The sequence below is a fragment of the Ranitomeya imitator genome, chromosome 1, assembly GCF_032444005.1.
Source record: "Ranitomeya imitator isolate aRanImi1 chromosome 1, aRanImi1.pri, whole genome shotgun sequence".
NCBI classification, from domain to species: domain Eukaryota; kingdom Metazoa; phylum Chordata; class Amphibia; order Anura; family Dendrobatidae; genus Ranitomeya; species Ranitomeya imitator.
Genome location: NC_091282.1, coordinates 982,229,323 through 982,254,997, shown reverse-complemented (window position 1 = coordinate 982,254,997; position 25,675 = coordinate 982,229,323). Strand labels below are relative to the sequence as shown.

At 42.3% G+C, this 25,675-nt stretch overlaps 1 protein-coding gene across 1 annotated transcript in view; it reads left to right on the top strand.

Annotated features, from left to right (window-relative positions):
- The window catches only part of TRPC3 (transient receptor potential cation channel subfamily C member 3), a 499,528-nt gene that overhangs the window by 354,949 nt on the left and 118,904 nt on the right, over positions 1 to 25,675 (top strand). Inside the window, exons 4-6 of the mRNA XM_069743890.1 lie at positions 3,373 to 3,537; positions 5,224 to 5,440; positions 8,014 to 8,247. Coding sequence (XP_069599991.1) covers positions 3,373 to 3,537; positions 5,224 to 5,440; positions 8,014 to 8,247 — 616 coding nt within the window. The remainder of the gene's footprint in view (positions 1 to 3,372; positions 3,538 to 5,223; positions 5,441 to 8,013; positions 8,248 to 25,675) is intronic.

Here is a 25,675-nt window from a genome sequence, read left to right as displayed (position 1 = left end):
GAGCTTCAATGTTAAGGCACACAGGGGCTCTCCATACGCGACATGGCATCCGTTAAGGATTGGAGCTAATTTTCCATTCAAGTCAAATGGCACTCCTTCCCTTCCAAGCCCTGCTGTGCGCCCAAACAGTGGTTTACCCCCACATATGAGGTATCGGTGTACTCAGGAGAAATTGCCCAACACATTTTAGGATTAACTTTATCCTTTTGCCCATGTAAAAATGAAAAAATTGAGGCTAAAAGAAAATTTTTGTGAAAAAAAAGTACTTTTTCATTTTTATGGATCAATTGGTGAAGCACCTGGGGGTTCAAAGTGTTCACTATTAATCTGGATAAGTTCCTTGGGGGGTCTAGTTTCCAAAATAGGGTCACTTGTGGGTGAGCTCCAATTTTTAGGCACACAGGGGCTCTCCAAATGTGACATGGTGTCCTCTAACGATTGGAGCTAATTTTCCATTCAAAAAGTCAAATGGCGCTCTTTCCCTTCTGAGCCCTGCCGTGCGCCCAAACAGTGGTTTCCCCCCATATATGGGGGTTCAGCATAATCAGGACAAATTGAACAACAACTTTTGGGGTCCACTTTCTCCTTTTACCCTTGGGAAAATAAAAAAATTGTTGCTAAAAGATAATTTTTGTGACTAAAAAGTTAAATGTTCATTTTTTTCTTCCATGCTGCTTCTGCTGCTGTGTGAAACACCTGAAGGGTTAATAAACTTTTTGAATGTGGTTTTGAGCACCTTAAGGGGTGCAGTTTTTAGAATAGTGTCTTTTTTTTTTTGTATTTTCAGCCATATAAACCCCTCAAACTGACTTCAAATATGAGGTGGTCCTTAAAAAAATGGTTTTGTAAATTTTGTTGTAAAAATGAGAAATCGCTGGTCAACTTTTAACCCTTATAACTTCCTAACAAAAAAAATTTGTTTCCAAAATTGTGCTGATGTAAAGTAGACATGTGGGAAATGTTATTTATTAACTATTTTATGTCACATAACTCTCTGGTTTAACAGAATAAAAATTCAAAATTTTAAAATTGCTAAATTTTCAAAATTTTTGCCAAATTTCCAATTTTTTCACAAATAATCGCAAAAATTATTGACCTAAATTTACCACTAACATGAAGTTCAATATGTCACGAAAAATAATCTCAGAATCGCTAGGATCTGTTGAAGCGTTCCTGAGTTATTACCTCATAAAGGGACACTGGTATTGCAAAATTGCAAAAAATGGCCAGGTCATTAAGGTAAAAATAGGCTGGGTCATGAAGGGGTTAAAGTGTAATAGATTTTTTTTTCAACATTCTAGCCCAATGGTGAAAAACATCATTGACGGCCAATCCTTTTAACCAGGTTCTGGACCACAATCTTGTGAGACATTCTATCTTTTCGGAAAGCTCTCACTAGTTGTCACAATACATAGAATTGTATAAAATAACTATATGGTGGCCCGATTCTAACGCATCGGGTATTCTAGAATATGCATGTCCACACAGTATATTGCACAGCCCATGTAGTATATTGCCCAACCACGTAGTATATTGCCCAGCCACGTAGTATATTGCCCAGCCACGTAGTATATTGCCCAGTCACGTAGTATATTGCCCAGCCACGTAGTATATTGCACAGCCACATAGTATATTGCCCAGCCACAAAGTATATTGCCCAGTCACGTAGTATATTGCCCAGTGACATAGTATATTGCCCAGCCACGTAGTATATTGCCCAGTGATGTAGTATATTGCCCAGCCACGTATTATATTGCCCAGCCACGTAGTATATTGCACAGCCCACGTAGTATATTGCCCAATCACGTAGTATATTGCCCAGCCACGTAGTATATTGCCCAGTGACATAGTATATTGCTCAGCCACGTAGTATATTGCCCAGCCACGTAGTATACTGCCCAGTGATGTAGTATATTGCCCAGGCACGTAGTATATTGCCCAGCCACGAAGTATATTGCCCAGCCACATAGTATATTGCCCAGCCACGTAGTATATTGCCCAGTGACGTAGTATATTGCCCAGCCACGTAGTATATTGCCCAGTCACGTAGTATATTGCCCAGTCAAGTAGTATATTGCACAGCGACATAGTATACAGCACAGAGCCACGTAGTTTACAGCACAGACACGTAGTATACTGCCCAGTCACGTAGTATATTGGCCAGTCACGTAGTATATTGCCCAGCTATGTAATATATTGCCCAGCCACGTATGTAACAGGTTAAAAAATAAAAAAGAAACATATACTCACCCTCCGAAGGCTCCTTGTAGTCCTTTCGCCTGTGTGCGGTGCACGCAGCAGCTTCCGGTCCCAGGGTTGGTATGAGCGCAGGACCTGCGATGACGTCGCGGTCACATGACCATGACGTCATGAAAGGTCCTTCTTGCATAGCATCTTTGGAACCGGAACCTGCCGCTTGCACTGCCGAGGACAGCACGCATGTCAGAGGGTGAGAATAACATTTTTTTATTATTATTATTATTATTATTATTTTTAACATTAGATCGTTTTACTTTTGATGCTGCATGCGCAGCATTAATAGTAAAAAGTTGGTCACACAGGGTTAATAGCTGCGTAACCGGAGTGCATTACACTGCACTCCGGTAACGCTGGCATTAACCCTGTGTGAGGGCTGACTGGATGACTGGAGGGGAGTATGGAGCGGGCACTGACTGCGGGGAGGAAAGAGCAGCCATATTGCCGCCGGACTGTGGCCGTCGCTGATTGGTCATGGCAATGGTCGTGGTCGTTTTGCCATGACCAATCAGCGACTTGGATTCCATGACAGACAGAGGCCGCGACCAATGAATATCCGTGACAGAAGGACAGACAGAAAGACGGAAGTGACCCTTAGACAATTATATAGTAGATATGCTAGAGTGCAGTGGATCGCATGACTATTTTTCAGCTTCTATATTTATGTGGAGCTACCACTTAAACTGAGAAAATTGAGAAAATTGCAGAAATGAATAGTCAATTTTATTCTGTATTATTCGAACACATATTTCTGTGTAAATTGCGTGAGCTCATTACTCCAACTATTTGTTCAAACCATGCAACTCATTCCTTATTTATAGTTGTTCCAAAAGGCAGCGCTAGGTAAGCCAGAGGATTGTGTATATGAAGGTAGCTGCAGCAGTCATGCATATTAGACACATACATTACCAGTCTTGTATTGTAATGGTTCATGGCTTTTCACAATGCTGTGTCGACAATTTATGTTCTTATTTCCTATCCTAAATCCAAATTTAAATTGAAATATGGGAATTGCGGACTATTCACGTTTTTCTTCAATAATGTTCCACTGAACCGATATCCTGGATAGATCTGATGATAATTGTCAATTGATTATTAATATTATTGTGTTTGCAGTTTGTCGCACACCCAAATTGCCAACAGCAACTTTTAACCATCTGGTATGAAAACCTCTCAGGATTACGAGAACAACCTATTGCCATCAAATGTCTGGTTGTATTGGTCGTCGCCTTGGGCTTGCCATTCCTCGCTGTTGGATACTGGATTGCTCCATGCAGCCGGGTACTGAATTCCTCATGCTCTAATGATATGAATTTTAATGCCTAGAAGTCCATGGGTCAGCAACCCTCAGCATTCCATGTGTTCTGAAGCTACAATTCCCACCACGTAGCAATAACCACATTATTATTTATTATACTTTGCTTATATAGCGCTATCATATTCTGCAGCGCTTTAATACATTATCATCACTGTGGCTCTAAGTTCCCTATCAGTATGTCTTTGGAGAGCTGGAGTTAAACAGAGAACCGGGAGGAAACCCATGCAAATACTAGAAGAACATACAAACTCTTTGCAGATGTTGTCCTTGGTGGGATTTGAACCCAGGACCCCAGCACTGCAGTGCTAAAGTGCTAGCCACAGAGCACCACATAATGGGAATTGTTGAGAATTGTAATTTCACAACAGCTTGAGTGTCAGAGGTTGCTGATTCCAGGAACAAGTGCCAAGTATCAGCACATGTCAGCACATTTCGACTGTGACCAAGCGAAGAGGTCAGGGAATTTAACAGTCATCGAAATAGGCATTCAGTCTACAGCTGTGTATGTACGGCAAAAACTGACCAAACCTACTAGATGGCTGTCGGCCAAACAATGCTGCGGATGATCATTCATTGAACAGCAATCTGAGCCAACTCTCCCATAAACAGGAGTGCTCTTTCTGCTGACCGCTCCTGTGTTCTCTGAGAAAACCGCCGGCTGTCTATCAGTAGCTTATCTCCAGGAGAACAATGCGATCGGCAGTCTGAACTTGGCCACGAGAGATAGACATTTTCCCCGACAATCACTCCACCGGCACCCCCATACACATTGGACTGTCAGCCAAATCCGTCAGTATTGGGGGGGGGGTTGGCTGACTTTACTCTAATGTATATTAAGGCCTTAAGAGATTGAATGTTGTATGTTAGAGAATTCCCCAGCTCGCTGATGGCTTTCTTGTGCTGACACATAAGTTAACATTTCTTTTTTGATATTTTTTAGTCATGTTGTTTATAGTAGTGTAGTCGCCGAATGTGCAAGGTGGTACAAGATTTTCTTATATACCTATGTATAAGAAGCTGCCTGACCTTTTCTAAAGCCATGTAGATCTGTTGTATAAAGCATGGATAGAAGCCAGCACTGTTATTTTTTCCTACTGGATATAGTACTTTGGTGAAATGCTTTTTACATGCACTCACACATTGCGAGCGTTCATGCATGTCAGCCTTTTGTGCACACACTTCCAGTTCCTTTGAACATGAAAGGTTTTGCTCCTCTCTCTTAAACTGATAACATTTGGCTAATGTCTTGGAAGGGTTTTCAAAAATCTTACAAAATGCATTATTATTATTATTATTTATTGTTATAGCGCCATTTATTCCATGGCGCTTTACATGTGAGGAGGGGTATACATAATAAAAACAAGTACAATAATCTAAATCATAACTGGTACAGGAGGAGTGAGGACCCTGCCCGCGAAGGCTCACAATCTACATTACTATTATTACTCAACTTATATGATCTTTTATTAATGGCTTTATCTAAACATATTATATAGTATCTATTGGGGAAGAAAGATGTATAGCACATTATTTAGTTTTGGAAATGTTATGCATACTGGGCTAGTGCATAGAAATAACACCCAAAAGATAATCATGATTTCCTCTGGATTCTACACATATTTCCTAGTAACCGTATTTCTTTCTTCTAGCTAGGCAAGATTCTTCGAAGCCCTTTCATGAAGTTCGTGGCACATGCTGCCTCATTTATCATTTTCCTGTGCCTACTCGTCTTCAATGCATCAGATAGATTTGAAGGCATCAAAACTCTACCAAACATCACTGTCATTGAATATCCAAAGCAGATTTTCAGAGTGAAGACCACAAGATTTACATGGACGGAAATGCTCATCATGGTATGGGTTCTAGGTAGGTTCATTTTTACCATGGTTATTCCATATAAACACAAATGGTACCCAATGTAGAAATGTCAGACACATGTATTTATCTCAGATACAATCGTCCACTTTTAGTCATTAGAAATTTAGAAAGTTTGAACATGAACATGGACTTCTCCTGGAAATCCATTTTAGTGTTCAGCATAACAGGCTTTTGCAGTCCCCTAGCCTTTACTACGACCATTTTACAGCAACAAAGTCCAGGTCCCCATTGACTTCTATGGGGTTCGGTTTCTGGTTCAAGTTCGGGTACAATTCTGGTAACCGAACTTTGGACTAAAGTTGGGACAAACCTGACCTTCTGCAAGTCTGCTCATCCCTAGTGGTAGCGGTTAGAGGTGCATATGCTGCAGATTTCTGGCTATAACAAGTATATGCAAGTTAATTGATGCTCGTTTAAAGGCCTATTCATCGGGCTTATACAAACTGTATGGGGATAAAACGATCAGTAATACAATTATTTTGTTCTGATACAGTGTGCATATTACCTGGAGCATGTTCCCTGTTTATATGATAAGATTTGTTTCCAACAACAGTGATTTAATGGCCTGCATGAATAATCCAATCTGACAACGTCATGCATTTGATTTGTTCATTGGATAATTTCTACAATCAGCTCATGATGTTAGTGTAAATGGGACAAACAAGGTAGTGTTATTTTAAAATAAAATATATATTCCTTCAGTATTTTTGTGGATTTAGCAGGGCAGGATTATTAGTTTTGTATAATGCGGCTATCTGCATGCTAAGCAGGTAAGGGAGTGACTGGTTCACACCTCCTTCACACTAACCTTCATGCATATATTACACATCTTTTCAATAATACATGCAGTGACCAAGTAAAAATAAATCAGTAACTGACTCTAATGTTTCCCTTTTGAGTTTTAACCCTTAGAATTCTTAGTGGTTGAATTTAGTGATGAGCGAGTGTACTCGTTGCTCGGGTTTTCCCGAGCATGCTCGGGTGATCTCCGAGTATTTGTTGTTGCTCGGAGATTAAGTTTTCATCGCTGCAGTTAACTGATTTACAGCTATTAGCCAGGCTGAGTACATGTGGGGGTTGCCTGGTTGCTAGAGACTCCCAAACAACATGTAATCAAACTGTCTAATAGCTGTAAATCATTCAACTGCAGCATGAAAACGTAATCTCCGAACACTAACAAATACTCGGAGATCACCCGAGCGTGCTAGGGAAAACCTGAGCAATGAGTACACTGGCTCATCACTAGTTGAATTATTTAGATTTTTGACACCAGCCTCTATGTATGAAGCAATATACTGTAAATACTGAGGTCATCATGCGGCGCTCCAGGGTCCTGGTTGTCGCAGTAGTGTTGCTTTCCTCCCGGGGAGAGTGATGCTACGTTTGGAGGCAAGGAAGGATAACTGCATCCAGGTATCACAAACATGCAACACATTCATACTCCAGGCCACCAGGGGGAGCTTCTGATCCTATTTACTAAGTGACTCCCCACATATATATAACTGGTAGTCTGTAGGGAAAGTCGGTCAGTCCTTCAGGGAAGCTGTTCTTGGCAGGAGCGATTTCCTGACAGAGGAGAGGGTCCACGGAGCTGTGCATGCCCTAAGAGCTGCAGCTCCCAGAAAGAGACTATTTGAAAGCAGAATTGTATTGCAGCGAGCGTGAAGGAAGTCAAAGCAAAGGAGAGTATACCAGAAGGGGACCAGCCCCGAACAGGCTGCCTCCTTCTGAGGCGCAGAGCACCAGTAGCCGGAACACCGAGGTAATAAGGACCTCTATGCCTTACTTTAGAGACCGGCAGGACAGCTAATTGCATGTTACCTGTCCGCACCTACACCCAGAAGGCACGGGGGCACCCCTCAGGGGCCGGGGCATGCTACAGTCCCTATAAACAGCCTCAAGCCACCAGTCATACGGCTTTTGTCCTATCTGACCACGGGGGACAGAGAGAGAGACACTACATCTGTGTGGACCTTATTTGAAGCTTATGCAGTAAGGGACTACACCACTACAGTGCAAGGGAAGGCTATTGATTTCCACCTGGATAAGGGGACTCTGGACTTGCCTCCGAACCAGCCGGACTCTGCTTGCCCTGTGGTCCTGTGCCCTGGACTGTGGATGCTGAAGTCTTCAGTAAAGGTAAAGAGACTGCAACCTTGTGTCCTCGTTCTCCATTGCGCCATTCACCATTCACCATCTACATACTGGGAAGCCCTGGGGATATACTTCACCTGTGGGAAGGTATGCCATCTAGCTGCCATAACATCACCCCAGTGGACCCCTTAAAGAAGCGTCGGTCACTCTGACCGAATACCACAGGTGGTGTCACAAACATAAACTTTATCCCTTTAAAGACCTTTCCTTTTTATACGAATGTCCCAGGGCTACGGTCCGGGTCAGCCACCGTGACATCCCCCTGTGAACCGCAGGACCCAGTACAGAGTAACCCCTTGCCCTGATGGGGCGCTCCAATCACATAGGTTAGCTTGCCTGGACTGGAGAATAAACTTTTCACTACATTATGTACCGTAACTGCTGAAAAACTTTATTTTCTTCTTTAGGAATGATGTGGTCGGAGTGTAAGGAGCTGTGGTTGGAAGGACCCAGGGAATATGTCCTGCAGCTGTGGAATGTTCTAGATTTTGGAATGCTCTCCATCTTCATTGCAGCATTTACTGCAAGGCTACTAGCTTTTATGCAAGCCTCTAAAGCTCAACAGTACGTGGATAAAAATATCCAAGAAAGTGATTTGTCTTTGGTGACACTTCCTCCTGAAGTGGAGTATTTCACTTACGGTAAGAATCCTACTGAATCCTATTTGAATAACTTGTGATAGTCATGTAGTACAGACTGTGTAGTTCTATATTCGTAAGTCAATAGCTAAGAACTATACAGAATTATGTAAGCAACCTGCTGAGACTTGCTAATGTCTCCTGGTTTTAGTCCTTCAGAATGCAGAATTTACATTGCATTGTATCTTTCAAAATAAATTCTGTGATTCCATAATTCTTCATATTTTAGTTCTATACTATACATAATAATAATAATAATAATAATAATAATAATAATAATAATAATACAATTACCACTAGACTGTGAACCTAATTGCAGTGATCGAAGCTAAGTCTTACTGACTTCTGAGAAAAACAATATGACTAACTAGATTTTTTGTGATATCTTTCGACATGAAGCTAAATGAAAGGAAGTGTAAATGTTCCTGTGACTACAAAGAAGTTAATAATAAAGAATGTACAGTGGAAAATTGTATAACTTATAGAGATGTGCAAACCTGAACAGTAAAGTTCGGCATCCACACTGAAAAACTACTGTTTGGTCACAGACCCAGAAAACGGACTTCACCAGGAAGTCCATGTTACTGTTTGGGTTCGCCCCCCTGAACACCGGGTAATTGTCGCTCTGTCATGTGCATGACAGCATGGCAAACACCGCTTCTGAATGGCGGTAAAATCATCACCACCAGTTAGACAGCCGCAGTTCCCATGCTGTCAGATGACAGTAAGAGCCCACAGCTATGATCGGAGGTATAAAGTTTACCACCAGTCATTGGTGTTGACTGATGGGACTACTGCTCCCATCAGCTGCTGCTAATAACAGTGAGAGTAGGAGCGGCTGATGGGAGTATTCATCAGCTGGCGTCTCTGCTGTAAATACATTTTTTTTTTTTTTTTTTAAACAGCGTGGGTTCCCCTGTATTTTTGATAACGAGCCATGCAAAATTCACAGCTAGGGGCTGAAACCCTCATCTGTCCGCCTTAGCAAGGCTGATTATCAAGAATAGAGGGGTACCCACTCTGTGTTTTTTTTTAACCCCTTCAGGACCCCAGCTTTTTTCGGATTTGCGTTTTCGTTTTTCGCTCTCCTCCTTCCCAGATGAGGGCTTATTTTTTGCGGGATAAGTTGTACTTTTGAATGACATCATTGCTTTTAGCATGTAATGTACTAGAAAATGGGAAAAAATTCCAAATGCGGTCAAATTGCAAAAATAGGTACAATCCCACACTTGTTTATTGTTTGGTTTTTTTGCTAGGTTCACTAAATGCTAAAATTGACCTTCCATTTTGATTCTCCAGGTTATTGCGAGTTCATAGACACCAAACATGTCTTGGTTATTTTTTATCTAAGTAGTAAAAAAAATTCCAAACTTTGCTAAAAAACAAAAATTGCACAATTTTCCGATACCCGTAGCGTCTCCATTTTTCATGATCTGGGGTTGGGTCAGGGCTAATTTTTTGCATGCCGAGCTGATGTTTTTAATGATACCATTTTGGTGCAGATATGTTCTTTTGATCACCCGTTATTGCATTTTAATGCAATTTTGCGGCAAACAAAAAAACGTAATTCTGGCATTTTGAATTTTTTTTCCTTGCTATGTCGTTTAGCAATCAGGTTAATCTTTTTTTTGTTTATAGATCAGGCAATTCTGAACCCGGCAATACCAAATATGTGTATATTTGATTTTTTTATTGTTTTATTTTCAATGGGGCGAAAGGGGGGTGATTCAAACTTTCATTTTTTTTTTTTTTTTCATATTTTTGAACACATTTTTTTTAACTTTTGCCATGCTTCAATAGCCTCCATGGGTGGCTAGAATATGGCATGGCCTGATCGGCTCTGCTACATAGGAGCGATGCTCAGATCGCTCCTACTATATGTAGTAGAATTGCTGCATTGCTATGAGCGCCGACCACAGGGTGGCGCTCACAGCAATCCGGCATCAACAACCATAGAGGTCTTCAATAGACCTCTGGTTGTCATGCCGACGCATCGCTGACCCCCGATCATGTGACAGGGGTCAGCAATGCGTGCATTTCTGGCCCGATGTCCGGAAGAGCTAGTTAAATGCCACGGTGAGCGTTTGACAGCGGCATTTAACTAGTTAATAGCGGTGGGTGGATCGCGATTCCACCCGCCGCTATTGCAGGCTTATGTCAGCTGTACAAAACAGCTGACATGTCCCAGCTTTGATGCGGGCTCACCGCCGGAGCCTGCATCAAAGCAAGGGTTCTCACCTCGGACATACTATCCCGTCTGAGGTTAGAAAGGGGTTAATTATTTAAATAAATAATTTAAAAAAACAGCATGGGGTCCCCCCATTTTTGACAACCGGCCTAGTCAAAGCAGACAGCTGGGGGCTTGTATTCTCTTGCTGGTAAGGGGCCATGGATATTGGCCCCACCAGCCTAAAAATAGCATGCTGCAGCCGCCCAGGACAGGCGTATCAATTAGACGTAGGGACCCCTCTATTCTTGATAGCCAGCCTTGCTGAAGCTGACAGCTGAAGGTTGTAGCCCCTAGCTGTGAGTTTTGCCTCACTAGTTATCAAAAATACAGGGGAACCCACGCCGTTTTTAAAAAAAAATTATTTATTTACAGCGCAGGTGATGATTTTACCGCCAATCATAAGCAGTGTTTGCCGCGCTGTCAGGCACATGACAGCATGGCAAACACTGGATGTTCGGGCCCCCTATTCAAGTAAATGGGGTCCGGGTTCCGGTCCGTGTACTGTTCTGATACCCAAACCTGAACTTTTTGTAACTGTTTGGCCAAACCCGCTGGAACATCCAGGTGTCTGCACATCTCAAATAACTTACAAAAAGAATAGCAGTGATTATTGAAGGAAGCAATGATTTGTCTCAAGCTTTTGATAACTTATCTAAGAGCAGCATGATGTGGGGGCAGAGTTCCTGATTCCAGTCATGTATTGGGCTGTTGCTGCAGTTTTGATAAAATTACAGTTTTCACTGCTGCAGGTTTACCAGTTCACTCCATGCTAATCAATGTATAACCCCACTCACACCACTGATTGGCAGCTTTCTGTGTACTGTGAATAGGCAGAAAGCTGCTATTCATTGATGAGTGCAGGGTTATACAGAGCATATGAATTTGGAGGACTACCTGGATGTGGAACACCTGCCAGGGCCATGGGGTACTCTGTACTGGGTCCGGTACTTAAAGGGGATGTCACGGTGGCTGAGACCTGGTCTGTGGCCCTGGGCGCCCAATTTAAGGGGAATGTCTTTTAGGGGTTTTATGAATAAAGTTTATTGTTCATGATGCCACCTGTGGTGTTCGGTCAGTGGGGACCGACGCTGCGTAAAGGGGTCCCCTGGGGTGATGGTATGCAGCAAGATGGTGATGCTTCCCACAGGTGAAGTGGGGTCACCAGGGCTTCCCAGGTGTAGGGCACCGATGGTGTGGTGGATGGTATGGCAAAGAACGAGGACACAGGTTTGCAGTCTTTACCTGGTTTACTGATGATAGCAGTCCTCAGTCCAGGGTACCAAGTGCAGGGTAGCTATGGTCCAGACGGCTTGGAGGCAGTAGAGGATCCCTCTCCCAGGTGAGGTCCGTAAGCCTTTCCTACTTGCTCTACTTTAGTTGGTGAGGTCCTGGCTGCTTGAAGCTTGGTTTCAAAGTCCCCTCTCTCCTGTCCTAAGATAGATGTCTGTACGATAGGCAGTGTGAGCCAGTTTATAGGGTCTCTATCATGACCCGGGCTCTCAGGTAACTGCTTCACCTCAGACTTGATGCGGGCAATTGACATACAGTCCTATGCCCTCTGGTTCTGTCGCGCATCATGGAGAACAACATGACCTCGGGCTCCCGGTACTCAGTTTCTGCACTCTGGCTCTGAGGGTGTCCTTCTGCTGTTCCCCTGTTGAGCCTCTTCCTCCTCTGTGCTCCTTTTCTCTAAGCTCCTCCACTATTCAACTCCTTCAAATTCTCACTCTTTCCAGGGGTCGCAGCTCCCCTTCTCCTCTTACTGTCTCCTCTAGACTTCCCAACTCCTTCTCCAGACCAGGAAGCCTATAGCTAAGGGATGCTCCCCTGAATCCAGGTCCTAAGCTCCCCCTTCTGGCCTGGATTCAGATTGTGTTGAATGTGAGTGCCGTACCTGGTAAAGAGAATCCTCCTTGCCTCCAAGCTTCATATCACCCTCCCCAAAAGGAAGGCAACATCACTGTAACAACCGGTTACCTGTGGTGTTACAGATGCACGTTTACTAGTCCTCTAGTGATAATCTTCTGCTGAAAAAAACAGTGATTTTATCAAAACTACAGCAAGTAGCCCAGTAAGTGACACATTGCTGGAATCAGGGTCCATGTCTCTATATTATTCTGCTATTAGATTAGAAGACAAAAACCTTGTGACACATTCTCTTTAAAACATGTTAAATGATTACTCTATTAGTTGTTTGAGAATTTGGAAGCTACAATTTTAAAGGAACCAGCATGTGAGCTGTTTAGAGGTTTCTCCAGGACTTTAATATTGATAATCTATCCTTAGGGTCAGATTATCGAGGTTCTGTCTCTCTGCAACCCATTAGTTGATTAAAGGAGCCACATTGCTTGAGTCAGCACATTGTGTAATGGCTGTGAATGGGAATGCAAACCTTGTCCCATAAAACTAAATGGGAGTGATCTTCCAGTACTACTCACAGTCACTGCGCAATATATGAAGCTGATTCCAGTGTGCATGGTCCCATCAAACAACTATCTGGTGGGGTGGCGGGAGTTAGAGACCCTAACACTCGAAGCTAATGAATATTAAAGTCTGGAAGAGCTCTTAAAAAATGACCTCATCTTGTTAAATGGATAAAATTGTGTTTGCAAAAACAAGCAACATAGCAATTTAGCTCTTATTACAAATCCTGTTTTCTCAAGAACCGAGGAATTTTGAATTCTACATTTTACTGCTACATTGGCTAGGTTTCCCGCCATTGCTGCATGCTAGACGTGGCTTGTTTCCTAAGCAAGGAGGGTGCGCTAGCAAGCTCTTTGCTTTAAAACCGGCATGTGCTGCTCTGAAGCTGGATCCGATCAGCTTCGGTATTCCTGTGTTCTTCAGGTGTTGCAGACGCTACCTCTGCTTGCAGCATCAGAGGGCGCATAGCTCGGAGCAGCGCACAGCCATGCCACAGATCGGAACTGCCAATCTTCAGGACCCTACCTCCCCCTGACAATCAGACAGTTGGGAGGCTGAGGGGCAATGTGCTCCTGAGGATAGAAAATGAGCAACCTTCTAATCAAATAATTCATTTAGTAATTTGCATTTCTTCATTACTTGCTGCCAAGAGACTCAAAGTGCTCGGCCGTTTGTAAAACTAAGATTATTTTATATAAAATGGGCAATAGAATGAAACCCCTTGAACTTGTAGATTTCTTTAAACCTGATGATAAAGTGTTTGAGAAACTACAATGTGACTTGAAGCCTCTTCATGTTCAAGATTAACATGTATCCCAATGTTTCAATTTAAAAAAAATGAAAGTGAAATTCTCGTTTAATTTCATATTTGCGCAGACTTGGATTTCTGTGCAAAACAGTTTTCCTTATTACACTATTATGTATGTGCCATTTTACCAACTACTCACTGTATGTTATATACGTATGTATGTAAATGATCTGCCTCCCATCTGGAGCTGGGTACGAACTTCAGGGTCCCATCTTGGCCATTGGCATACTGTTTATAGGGGTTGTCTGACACCCAAAAAATATTTTTTTTTCCCAGTAATTAATGATTCTAAAATAATTTTTCAGAGGCATACTCACCTTGAGGCACCCCAGAAAGTGTCGATGAAAACTAAATCTTCAAGCACTAAAAAATACTCGGAGGACACCCGGGAAATCTCGAGTAACGAGTATATTCGCTCATCACTATTTATAACCATCAATACTTGAAAGAAATGTATTTTGCTATCGGGCAGGATCGGGCGGGTATGACTGAAAACAGTGCCTCGTTTAGCATTTATATAACATAACCCATGTTGGCAGTGAGGACATTATAATTTCATGTGTGTTGCAAACTTCCTGAAAGATGTCGCTTATTACCAAGTAATTGCTAGATACAATAACAATATCATACAACAGTGAAATTTTGAGTGCAGTTGGCAGATGAAGTAATATTATGAAATTAGCATTAAGTAAATAGACCACATCAGACCACTCACTCCGTTTCCTGCATTAGCCTCTATTACGCTGCAAGTAATTTAATAACATGATGTGATCTACGACAGCGACCATTTGTCTATCCATTGATATCTAAATCCAGGATTGTTTGTTTTCATTCTAGATGTATGCTTTTCATGAATCAGTGCGTGACAGACCCTCCGAGTAATTATTATGTTAATAAATCACAGGCAATCTATATCCAGCTCCTTACATTGGCTGTCATTAGAAAGGGACACAAAAACACAAATGGAAAAGCTTGTAATTAATCAAACTGCTCTCGGCCTTGCTCTGTGACATGGATTCTGAGCACATAGTGTATTCATCAAAGCAGCTGACTGCTACCTGTTTCTTTTCTCTATTAAGCAGAATTAACAGCTTGCTTGATATCTTTTTGTATGCCCAAGAGATATTTGTTTAAACCATTGAGCAGCTAAGCGTAGTAATAATAAGTAGAATAACAATATATGCAGCTGGAAGCATTGATTGTTCACTTGAATGGAAGAGCTACACTTCATTATATATGAAAGGGTGAAGGAACACTGACTATCGATAAATCCAGCTTCACTCAACGATCAATTCAAGTCTTGTCTGTTAATAAAAAATATGTAACGTTACATTATCTTGTTTTTAATGAGTTTTCATCATCTAAAGTTATTGTAAAAACAAGCAACTTTGTAATTCATCCCCTAATTAAAATACAAAAACAGCAGGATTTTTTACCCATTAGGGTATGTGCCCACGTTCAGGATTACATCCAGATTAGCTGCGGATTGAACACTGCGTACAGCCGCAGCGTTCAACCCGCAGCGTCCAGATGTTACAGCATAGTGGAGGGGATTTTATGAAATCCCGTCTCCACTATGCACGTGAACACGCATCTGGCGGCCCTGCGTTTACGGACATGTGGCACGTCTTTTTAGAACGCAGCATGTCTGTTTACCTTGCGGCGACACTCCGTCGCCACAAGGTAAATCACAGGGCCCTATGTATGGGTTGCGGAGATTTCGGATGTATGCAAGGAACACATCCGGAATCACCCGGCGTACAGAAAGGGGCGACGCTTTGGGCGGAGTGGGTTTTCCGCTCTGTCCAAAGCGCAGTCATTACGGACAATGGACACGTACCCTTAGTGACAGAGAATTTGGTACTTAATGACCAGGCCAATTTCTACTATTCTGACCACTGTCACTATATGTGGTTATAACTCTGGAACACTTTAACGTATCCCACTGATTCTGAGAATGTTTTTATGTGACACATTGCACTTCATGATAGTGGTAAAATTTCTTCAATATGACTTGCGTTTATTTATGAAAAAAACGGAAATATGGCAAATTTTTTTAATTTTTTAATTTTCAAACTTAATTTTTCTGCCCTTAAATCAGAGAGATATGTCACACAAAATACTTAATAAATAACATTTCCCACACGACTATTTCAGCACAATTCTGGAAGCACATTTTTTTGTTAGGAAGTTTTAAGGGTTAAAAGTTGACCAGCGATTTCTCATATTTCCAACAAAATACTGTATACAAAAAACATTTTTTTAAGGGACCACCTCACATTTCAAGTGACTTTGGGGGGTCAATATAACAGAAAATACCCAAAAGTGACATCATTCTAAAAAGTGCACCCCTCAAGGTGCGTAAAACCACATTCAAGAAGTTTATTAACCCTTCAGGTGCTTCACAAGAACTAAAGCAATGTGGAAGTTAAAATGAACATTTCACTTTTTTCACAAAAAAATTATTTGGAACCAATTTTTTTTTATTTCCACAAGGGTATCAAGAGAAAATTGACCACAAAATTTGTTGTTCAATTTCTCTTGAGTATGTCGATACCCCGAATGTGGGGGAAAGCCACTGTTTGGGTGCATGGCAGGGCTCAGAAGAGATGGAGCACCGTTTGACTTTTTGAACGCAAAATTGGCTGGAATCAGGTGGTGCCATGTCGCATTTGGAGACCCCTTGATGTTCCTAAACAGTGGAAACCCCCAATTCTAACTCCAACCCTAACCCCAACACACCCCTAACCCTAATCACAACTTTATCCATAACCCTAACCCCAACACACCCCTAACCCTCATCCCAACCTTAACCATAACCCTAACCACATCCCTAATCCCAACACACCCCTAACCCTAATCCCAACCATAACCCTAACCAACCCTAACCCCAACACACCCCTATCCCTAATCCCAACCCTAACCATAACCTTAACCACAAACCTAACCCCAACACACCCCTAATCCCATCACTAACCGTAATCCCAACCATAGCCACAACCCTAATCCTAGCCCTAACCCTAACTTTAGCCCAACTAACTTTAGCCCAACTCACTTTAGCCCAACCGTAACCCTAACTGAAGCCCAACTCAATTTAGCCCAACACTAACCCTAGCTGTAGCCCAACTCACTTTAGCCCAACCATAGCCCTAACTTTAGCCCAACTAACTTTAGCCCAACCCTAACCCTAACTTTTGCCCAACTCACTTTAGCCCAACCCTAACCCTAACTTTAGCCCAAATCACTTTAGCCCGACTCTAACCTTAATGGAAAAATGGAAATAAATATATTTTTATTTCATTATTTTTACCTAAGGGGGTGATAAAGGAGGGTTTATTTACTATTTTTTTTATTTTGATCACTGTGATAGGGTCTATCACAGTGATCAAAAAGAACCAATATTGCTGCCAGGTGCCAGCCGGCAGATCTTGGCAGGCGCACTGTGCATGCACCTGCTATTTTCTCCAGGAAAAAGACACCGGCGGCCCGGGGGACATCATGGGGGTGCAGGGACTCCGGAGGTATGGGGGGGATCAGAGGACCCTATTTCTCTCTCCTCTGATGTGCAATCACATCAGAGGAGAGAGAAATTAAATGGAAAATCTGACATATTTTGCGGTTACCGTTATACCATCAATAACGGCGATCGCAACACCGGGGTCAGTAAAAACCATCCCAAATCATGTTCTCTGGGGACTCAGCTACCCCCGTTAGCCGAGACCCCAGGAGAAATTATGTCTCTGGGGGGCGCCATACACTTATTCCACAGCGCCATTAAAAAGCGGCGCTGTGGTTTAAGAACCCTTAACTGCCGCGCTATTAAAAGGCGTATCGGCGGTCATTAAGGAGTTAATGTTAAAGTTTGTTGCTTGTGGCCTTGGTTACTGGCTACCTCTGCAGTCTATCAGATCTAAGTGGTTTCATAGGCAGGGAGCACAGCACTTGCAAGATCTTTGCTATAAGGCTTGCTTGAGTGTACAAATAAGACCAAGACTGATCTGAACTGTCAGTTATCTGTCAATCATCAGAAGCACACCACCCCCTCCTTTTCCCAGCAAGCAGGAAGCCAGGAGGTAGGGGAGCAATACACTCCTGAAAGCGCATAAATATTATTCCTTTAAAGGGAATCTGTCACCCCCTGGGATATTTGAGCTATTAATATGGCATATGTATGTCTCATAGTTGCTGAGAAATGTTATATTCTTTCTTTTTGTGTTAAGGATTTCTTCCAGGCTCCAGGGAGTGCGGGGCCAAGGTGGTAGTCATAGCCAGGGGCCTGCTTTTTTGGCACACCCTGGCACCCCGCAAAGAAAACATAATGTCCTGTCTGTTATGTGATTTGTGTGTAATGCAAGTCACACACTTTTGGATTGGAGTTCTCCTCAGGTTGCACAGTCCCGGTTCAGATGTCAACACACACTGATTGACAGAGTCAGAGTCCATTTTTAACAACTCAACTTTACTCAACAGGTTCAGTTTAGTCACAGACAATGCACAGAAATTATCATTGATCACAGATCCTTCCCGCTGTGCTGTCCATTGCTTTCCTGGCAATCTTTGTTCCTGATAGGTACTATCCAGTATCACAGCTTGCCAACTAGCTAGACTAGTTCATGCTTGGGGGTCCCCGCCCGTTTTCCCCTCTGAGGGCGAAATAAAGTATGGCTCTTCCAAACCTTTTCCAGACTGTATGTCTCGGACGTTCCGGGATATCCCACTGAACCTAGTCACTGCCGTTCTGATGCTGCTCCTGTTTCCTCATGCCCATGTGACTTTCAGCCTTAAGACCCTGAACTGTTGGTCTCTTCTTGAACTAGTTTCTGAAACAATCTCACCAAACTCCATCAGACTTTCTAACTGAGTGAACTAGGAAGTGTCCCAACTGCACGTACTCTTGCCCCTCCCAACTTGGAAATCCCCTATTTCCTTAATCAGTTCTATCCTAAACTCATCTAATTTCCTAATCGACAGTGCCCCCCACTGCACTAAACCATATACTAACCTTTACTGTTACTGTAACTAAACCCTACATTTGTACTATAATTCCCCAACTCTATCCCTACTCCCATAAAGATGCATAACTATACATTACATATACATCATCACATCATCGAAATACTGCCTGTACCACGTGCCACGCCATAGAGGCAATGGGAGATTAGGGAGGATAATAAGTGGCTCAAGAATTAGTGTAGGAAGGAGGGGTTTGGGTTCCTGCAGAACTGAGCCGACTTCACAGTTGGCTACAGGTTCTACGCTAGGGATGGACTGCACCTCAATGGGGAAGGTGCAGCTGTGCTGGGGGAGAAAATGGCTAGAAGGTTGGAGGAGTGTTTAAACTAGGGATTGGGGGGAGGGTATTCAATTTATAGGAGGGGAAGATAGTGCAGACAGAGACCTGGGCACAAATAAGGAAGTTGGGGGTCACGGTGGCATGGTGGGTGGGGTTAGAACAGTTAATAATTTAAGAAAGAATAGAGGTACAGAGAGGAACATCAAGTGCATGTATACTAGTGCCAGAAGCCTCGCCAACAAAATGGACGAATTAGAACTAATGTTATTGGAGCATAATTATGACATGGTGGGGATATCTGAAACATGGCTGGATGAGAGCCATGACTGGGCTGTTAACTTGCAGGGCTATAGCCTGTTCAGAAATGACCGTACAGATGAGCGAGGGGGTGGGGTGTGTCTATATGTAAAATCGTCTTTAAAACCCATCCTGCGTGATAATATAGGTGAATTTAATGAAAATGTAGAATCTCTGTGGGTGGACATAAGGGGAGGGGGGAAAAAATAATAAATTACTGATAGGGGTTTGTTATAAATCTCCAAAAATAATGGAAGCAATGGAGAATATCCTCGTAAAGCAAATAGATGAAGCTGCGACTCAATGTGAAGTCAATATTATGGGGGACTTCAACTACCCTGAAATAGATTGGGGAACAGAAACCTGCAGTTCCAGCAAAGGTAATCGGTTTTTGACAACTATGAAAGGCAATTACCTTTCACAACTGGTTCAGGACCCAACAAGAAGGGGGGCACTGCTAGACCTAATATTAACCAACAGGCCAGACCGCATATCAAATGTAAGGGTTGGGGGTCACTTGGGGAATAGTGATCACAAAATAATAAGTTTTCATGTATCCTTTAAAAAGATGTGTAATAGAGGGGTTACAAGGACACTAAACTTCAGGAGGGCAAATTTCCAAAGGATGAGAGAGGATCTTGGTGCAATTAACTGGGACGATATCCTGAGACACAAAAACACACAAAGAAAATGGGAGACGTTTATTAGCATCCTGGATAGGACCTGTGCACAGTACATACCGTATGGGAAAAACATACTAGAAATAGGAGGAAACCAATGTGGCTAAATAGAGCTGTAAGGGGTGCAATAAGTGACAAAAAGAAAGCATTTAGAGAATTAAAGGAAGTAGGTAGTGATGAGGCATTAAATAAATACAAAAAAATTTAATAAATTCTGAAAAAAGCAAATCAAGGCAGCAAAGATTGAGACAGAGAGACTCATTGCCAGAGAAAGTAAAAATAATCCCAAAATATTCTTTAACTACATAAATAGTAAGAAACTAAAAATAATAGTGTTGGCCCCCTTAAAAATAATCTGGGTGAAATGGTGGATGAGGATGAGGAAAAAGCCAATATGCTAAATGACTTTTTTTCATCAGTATTTACAAAAGAAAATCCCATTGCAGACAAAATGACTAGTGATACAAATTCCCAATTAAATGTCACCTGCTTAACCCAGCAGGAAGTGCGGCGGCGTCTAAAAATCACTAAAATTGACAAATCTCCGGGCCCGGATGGGATACACCCCCGAGTACAGCAGGAATTAAGTACAGTCATTGATAGACCATTATTTTTAATCTTTAAAGACTCCATAATAACAGGGTCTGTACCACAGGACTGGCGTGTAGCAAATGTGGTGCCAATACTCAAAAAGGGGACAAAAACTGAACTCAGAAATTATAGGCCAGTAAGCTTAACCTCTACTGTGGGTAAAATCCTGTAGGGCATTCTAAGGGATGCTATACTGGAGTATCTGAAGAGGAATAACCTCATGACCCAGTATCAGCACGAGTTTACTAGCGACCGTTCATGTCACACTAATTTGATCAGTTTCTATGAAGAGGTAAGTTCCGGACTACACCAAGGGAACCCAGTGGATGTAGTGTATATGGACTTTTCAAAAACTTTTGATACGGTGCCACACAAAAGGTTGATACATAAAATGAGAATAATGGGGATAGGGGAAAATATGTGTAAGTGGGTTGAGAGCTGGCTCAGGGATAGGAAACAAAGGGTGGTTATTAATGGAGCACACTCGGACTGGGTAGCGGTTAGCAGTGGGGTACCACAGGGGTCAGTATTGGGCCCTTTTCTTTTTAACACATTTATTAATGACCTTGTAGGGGGCATTCAGAGTAGAATTTCAATATTTGCAGATGACACTAAACTCTGCAGGGTAATCAATACAGGGGAGGACAATTTTATATTACAGGATGATTTATGTAAACTAGAAGCTTGGGCTGATAAATGGCAAATGAGCTTTAATGGGGGTAAATGTAAGGTCATGCACTTGGGTAGAAGTAATAAGATATATAATTATGTGCTTAATTGTAAAACTCTGGGCAAAACCATCATTGAAAAAGACCTGGGTGTATGGGTGGATGACAAACTCATATTCAGTGGCCAGTGTCAGGCAGCTGCTACAAAGGCAAATAAAATAATAGGATGCATTAAAAGAGACATAGATGCTCATGAGGAGAACATAATTTTACCTCTATACAAGTCACTAGTTCGACCACACTTAGAATCCTGTGCACAGTTCTGGTCTCCGGTGTATAAGAAAGACATAGCTGAACTGGAGCGGGTGCAGAGAAGAGCGATCAAGGTTATTAGAGGACTGGGGGGTCTGCAATACCAAGATAGGTTATTACACTTGGGGCTATTTAGTTTGGAAAAACGAAGACTAAGGGGTGATCTTATTTTAATGTATAAATATATGAGGGGACAGTACAAAGACCTTTCTGATGATCTTTTTAATCATAGACCTGAAACAGGGACGAGGGGGCATCCTCTACATCTGGAGGAAAAAAGGTTTAAGCATAATAACAGATGCGGATTCTTTACTGTAAGAGCAATGAGACTATGGAACTCTCTGCCGTATGATGTTGTAATGAGTGATTCATTACTTAAATTTAAGAGGGGACTGGATACATTTCTGAAAAAGTATAATGTTACAGGGTATATACATTAGATTCTTTGATAGGGCGTTGATCTAGGGAACTAGTCTGATTGCCATATGTGGAGTCGGGAAGGAATTGTTTTCCCCAAGGTGGAGCTTACTCTTTGCCACATGGGTTTTTTTTGCCTTCCTCTGGATCAACATGTTAGGGCATGTTAGGTTAGGCTATGGGTTGAACTAGATGGACTTATAGTCTTCCTTCAACCTTAATAACTATATGATAAAGCATCTTACACATGAAACATACCTAATTTACTAGGAAGTGAAGCAGGGCATGGCTTGACCCTGCACGGAGACTAGGCTGATACCCTACGATGGAGTGGGTGACCCATTCCTTGCGAATAGACCCTCTAACGATCCTAGGTTGATCTCAAGCAAAGATCTATAAATAGGGGGAAGGAGGTCCCTAAAAGATCTAAGGACTGGGTATAAAAACAGGTCACCTCCTAATTGAAAATACAGAGAAGGCTGCAGAAACCAACAGAAAACAGAAACTAAGGATAGCAGAACTGGGGGTCCCAGAACTGCACAATATCAAACACAGAAAGCTATCAAAGCACCTAGCCAGAACTCTAGAGGATTAACACTGTTGTTCAGCAAGGACTGAGAGGCAGGTGCTGGATAATAAAGGGTGATACAATCCCCTGACCTAAGACAACCCAGCACCAGGGGAAAAAGACCAGCAGCCAGAAAACCACAACAACTTGGCGGCTGGTCAAAAACAAAACAGATTCTAACACCCTCATCCTCCCTTCTGTGGGTGCTGCATTTAGTGTTCTTCTGCGCAGGCGTCAGCGAGTCACTGTGACCTCCGGTGTGCATGCTGACAATATACTCTCCCCACTTCCTCCCTGAGCAGTCATCGCTAGGAACCATGTGTACATGGTGAGGAAGTGGGGAGGGTATATTATCGCCGCGCACACCAGAGGTCACAGTGACTCACCAACACCTGCACAGAAGATCCCTGAATGCAGTGCCCATAGAAGGGAGGATGAGATATGTATTTCTGATGGAGTGGAGGGCGCAGGATTTCGGGGCTGATGGAGGGGGGTAAGTATTACAATAAAAACAGGAGGCAGGGATTTCTTCCAGGCATTGCTCGCAGATTTCTATTACTTGTGTGCCCATATTAATAGGTCATACACATCCCAGGGGTGACAGATTCCCTTTAAAGCTAAGTAAATGCTTTAGATGGCTGCAAGCTGAACACATGTTTGGCCAAAAGATATTCCTCCTGACACCCCTATAAACATTAGTTTTAGTAAGAAATGGGAACAAGCTGATGCCTTTGGAAGTGCCTTGTCTGCGTGAGAACAAAGATTTGTGTATGGAGAAATCAAACATGCCTGGTTCATTAGTGTCATCCCATTATTACATAGAATAATCTTTTACTATGTAAAGCACCTTCCTGACCCTTGATATTTTTGTTATTCAACTGTCTTTATTTCATAGTGTCCTCACTTGTTAGATATAAAATTAAATGACTGCTGATGGAATATCGGAAAACTTCTGTTCTAATGGAAGTGGCGTATAGACCGGTCTTCTGGTCAGATGCTGCTCCATCAGTAATCATTTTATTTTATATGTAACATTAGAGAACTCTATGTAATAGAGAGTGCTATATGAATAACAAAAGTAACAGAGTACACTATGTGAGGTACAGTACTATACATAACAAGAGAAGACACTATATAATAAGGAACAGCGTCATGTATAGCTAGAGATGATGCTGTGTAATAAAGGATGGATTGTACATAACAAGAAAGGATGCTATGTAATAAGTGACATTGCTGTACATAAGAGAGTAAGCTATGTAATAAGGGAAGGCGCTACATATAAGAGCAAAGTACCCAATATGCTAAGGGATGATGTTATTCATAATAATGCTAGATTCACACATGAGTGTAAAGTGTCTTGGTGCTGCCCAATTTTTTTGTTAGATATCACACATGCCCATTGAGTATATCCTATTCTTATCCTCAAAATCGAATCATAATAGGACATGTTCTTAGGCTGGTTTCACATTTGTGTCTGTGTACACAGCATTTCATCCGCATACATCCACAAGCATCCTGCGTACATATCTTTAACATGGTGTACGCAGGGACATGTGTTTGCATGTGTTCGGCTGTGGATGCGTACACATGTGTTGTTTCTCGATGTTGGCGGGGTCTGGCAAATGCGCCGTGTTGCATTTTTGGAAGCGTCAAAATTTTGTCCGATATGCGCAGGCATGCGCATGCGGATGAGTGTGCAAAAAAAACAAGCATTACTGTGTATGGGAACACATGCATATGCATGTCCTTGTGTACGCAAGCGTTTGATGCACTTGCGTACTTCGGACTGCGCCTGTCCAGGAACCGAATGAGACACGCCCATTAAGACACGCCCTCCTCAAATATCGAATGCATGCGCATAAAAAATGCAAACGCAGGCAAAAAATGCACACACAGCAGTTTTTTGCCGTCATGCGTAAGCTGATGCGGATAAAAAACGCTGCGTTAGCATGCGTTTTTGCATGCGTTTGCGGTTGCGGATGATACGCTGCGCACCTAGACGCAAATGTGAAACCGTAAATGTGAAACTAGCCTTAATCTCACGGGTCTCATTCTCAGAACTGTGATTTTTCACGGATGTGTGAATGGATCTTTGAAATGTTATGGGTCTGTGTGCTATCTGTTAAAAAAAATATGGCAGCACACAGACATTTCACATGGATCTATGAATGTAGCTTAAGGGAATTTGTTTTACAAACAAGACTCATGCAATATAGTTAAAGGGTAAATATTTACCTCCTGTGACGTACAGGTCTCATCTGATTAGAATTGTTCTCTTTTGTTTCTTCTTCATATGGTCAGACATTCATGTTGACACCTTCCAGCGATGACTCCTCTTGCTGCACTGAAAACCAGCAACCCTGCAAATAGCAAGGTCATATATACATTTGCCTCCTGAAAAGAGATGAGTGAATATTTCAATGTTTGGTTCGGATTACGCTCGCCGAATTTACAATATTCGCCGACTAATTCGCTGAACATAACCGAGCGCCATTCATGTCAATGGGAGGCAAAAACAAATGCATACACAACACCATATAAGGGCCCAAATGCTTCCACAACACATCAAATTATGAGCAGACACCAGGAAAGGGGCCTCAATTCACCTACAGTACTAATTTTAAAATGGCACTGCAGAAATCAGCCAGGCATGGAGTATCGGGGTCTGGGACAGCATTTACAGCTTTCAATTGAACGTCACAGTAAAACGAGGTGGGTGAGGGATCGGTGGGATCGGTGTAGGCCCCCTTTCCTGGGAGCCCTGATACCACATGCAACAACTCTACCTGCTTTCATGCTGAGCCACACTCAGGTGGCACAAATATCAGTTTTGTAGACTACCATTGTCAGAAAAATTTAAGGATAGTAACACAGGTAGTTGAGTCCAAGGAAGTGGAGGCCTGACAGTCTCAGAAGCCTACTGTTACAGGCAACAAGCATGAAGGAGCCCCAACCAGGAGTGTTCACGTTCCAAAAATTATTGGCAGGCACCACAAATGTGGCTTCAATTTCACCACAGTAGAAATAGTATAATAGGCACCGACAGGTCTTTCACTACATCCAATCCAGCATGGACTCCCAACAAGGAGTGTTCACATTTAAAGAAATGAGGGCCTTACACCACAGAAGTGGCTTCAATTTCA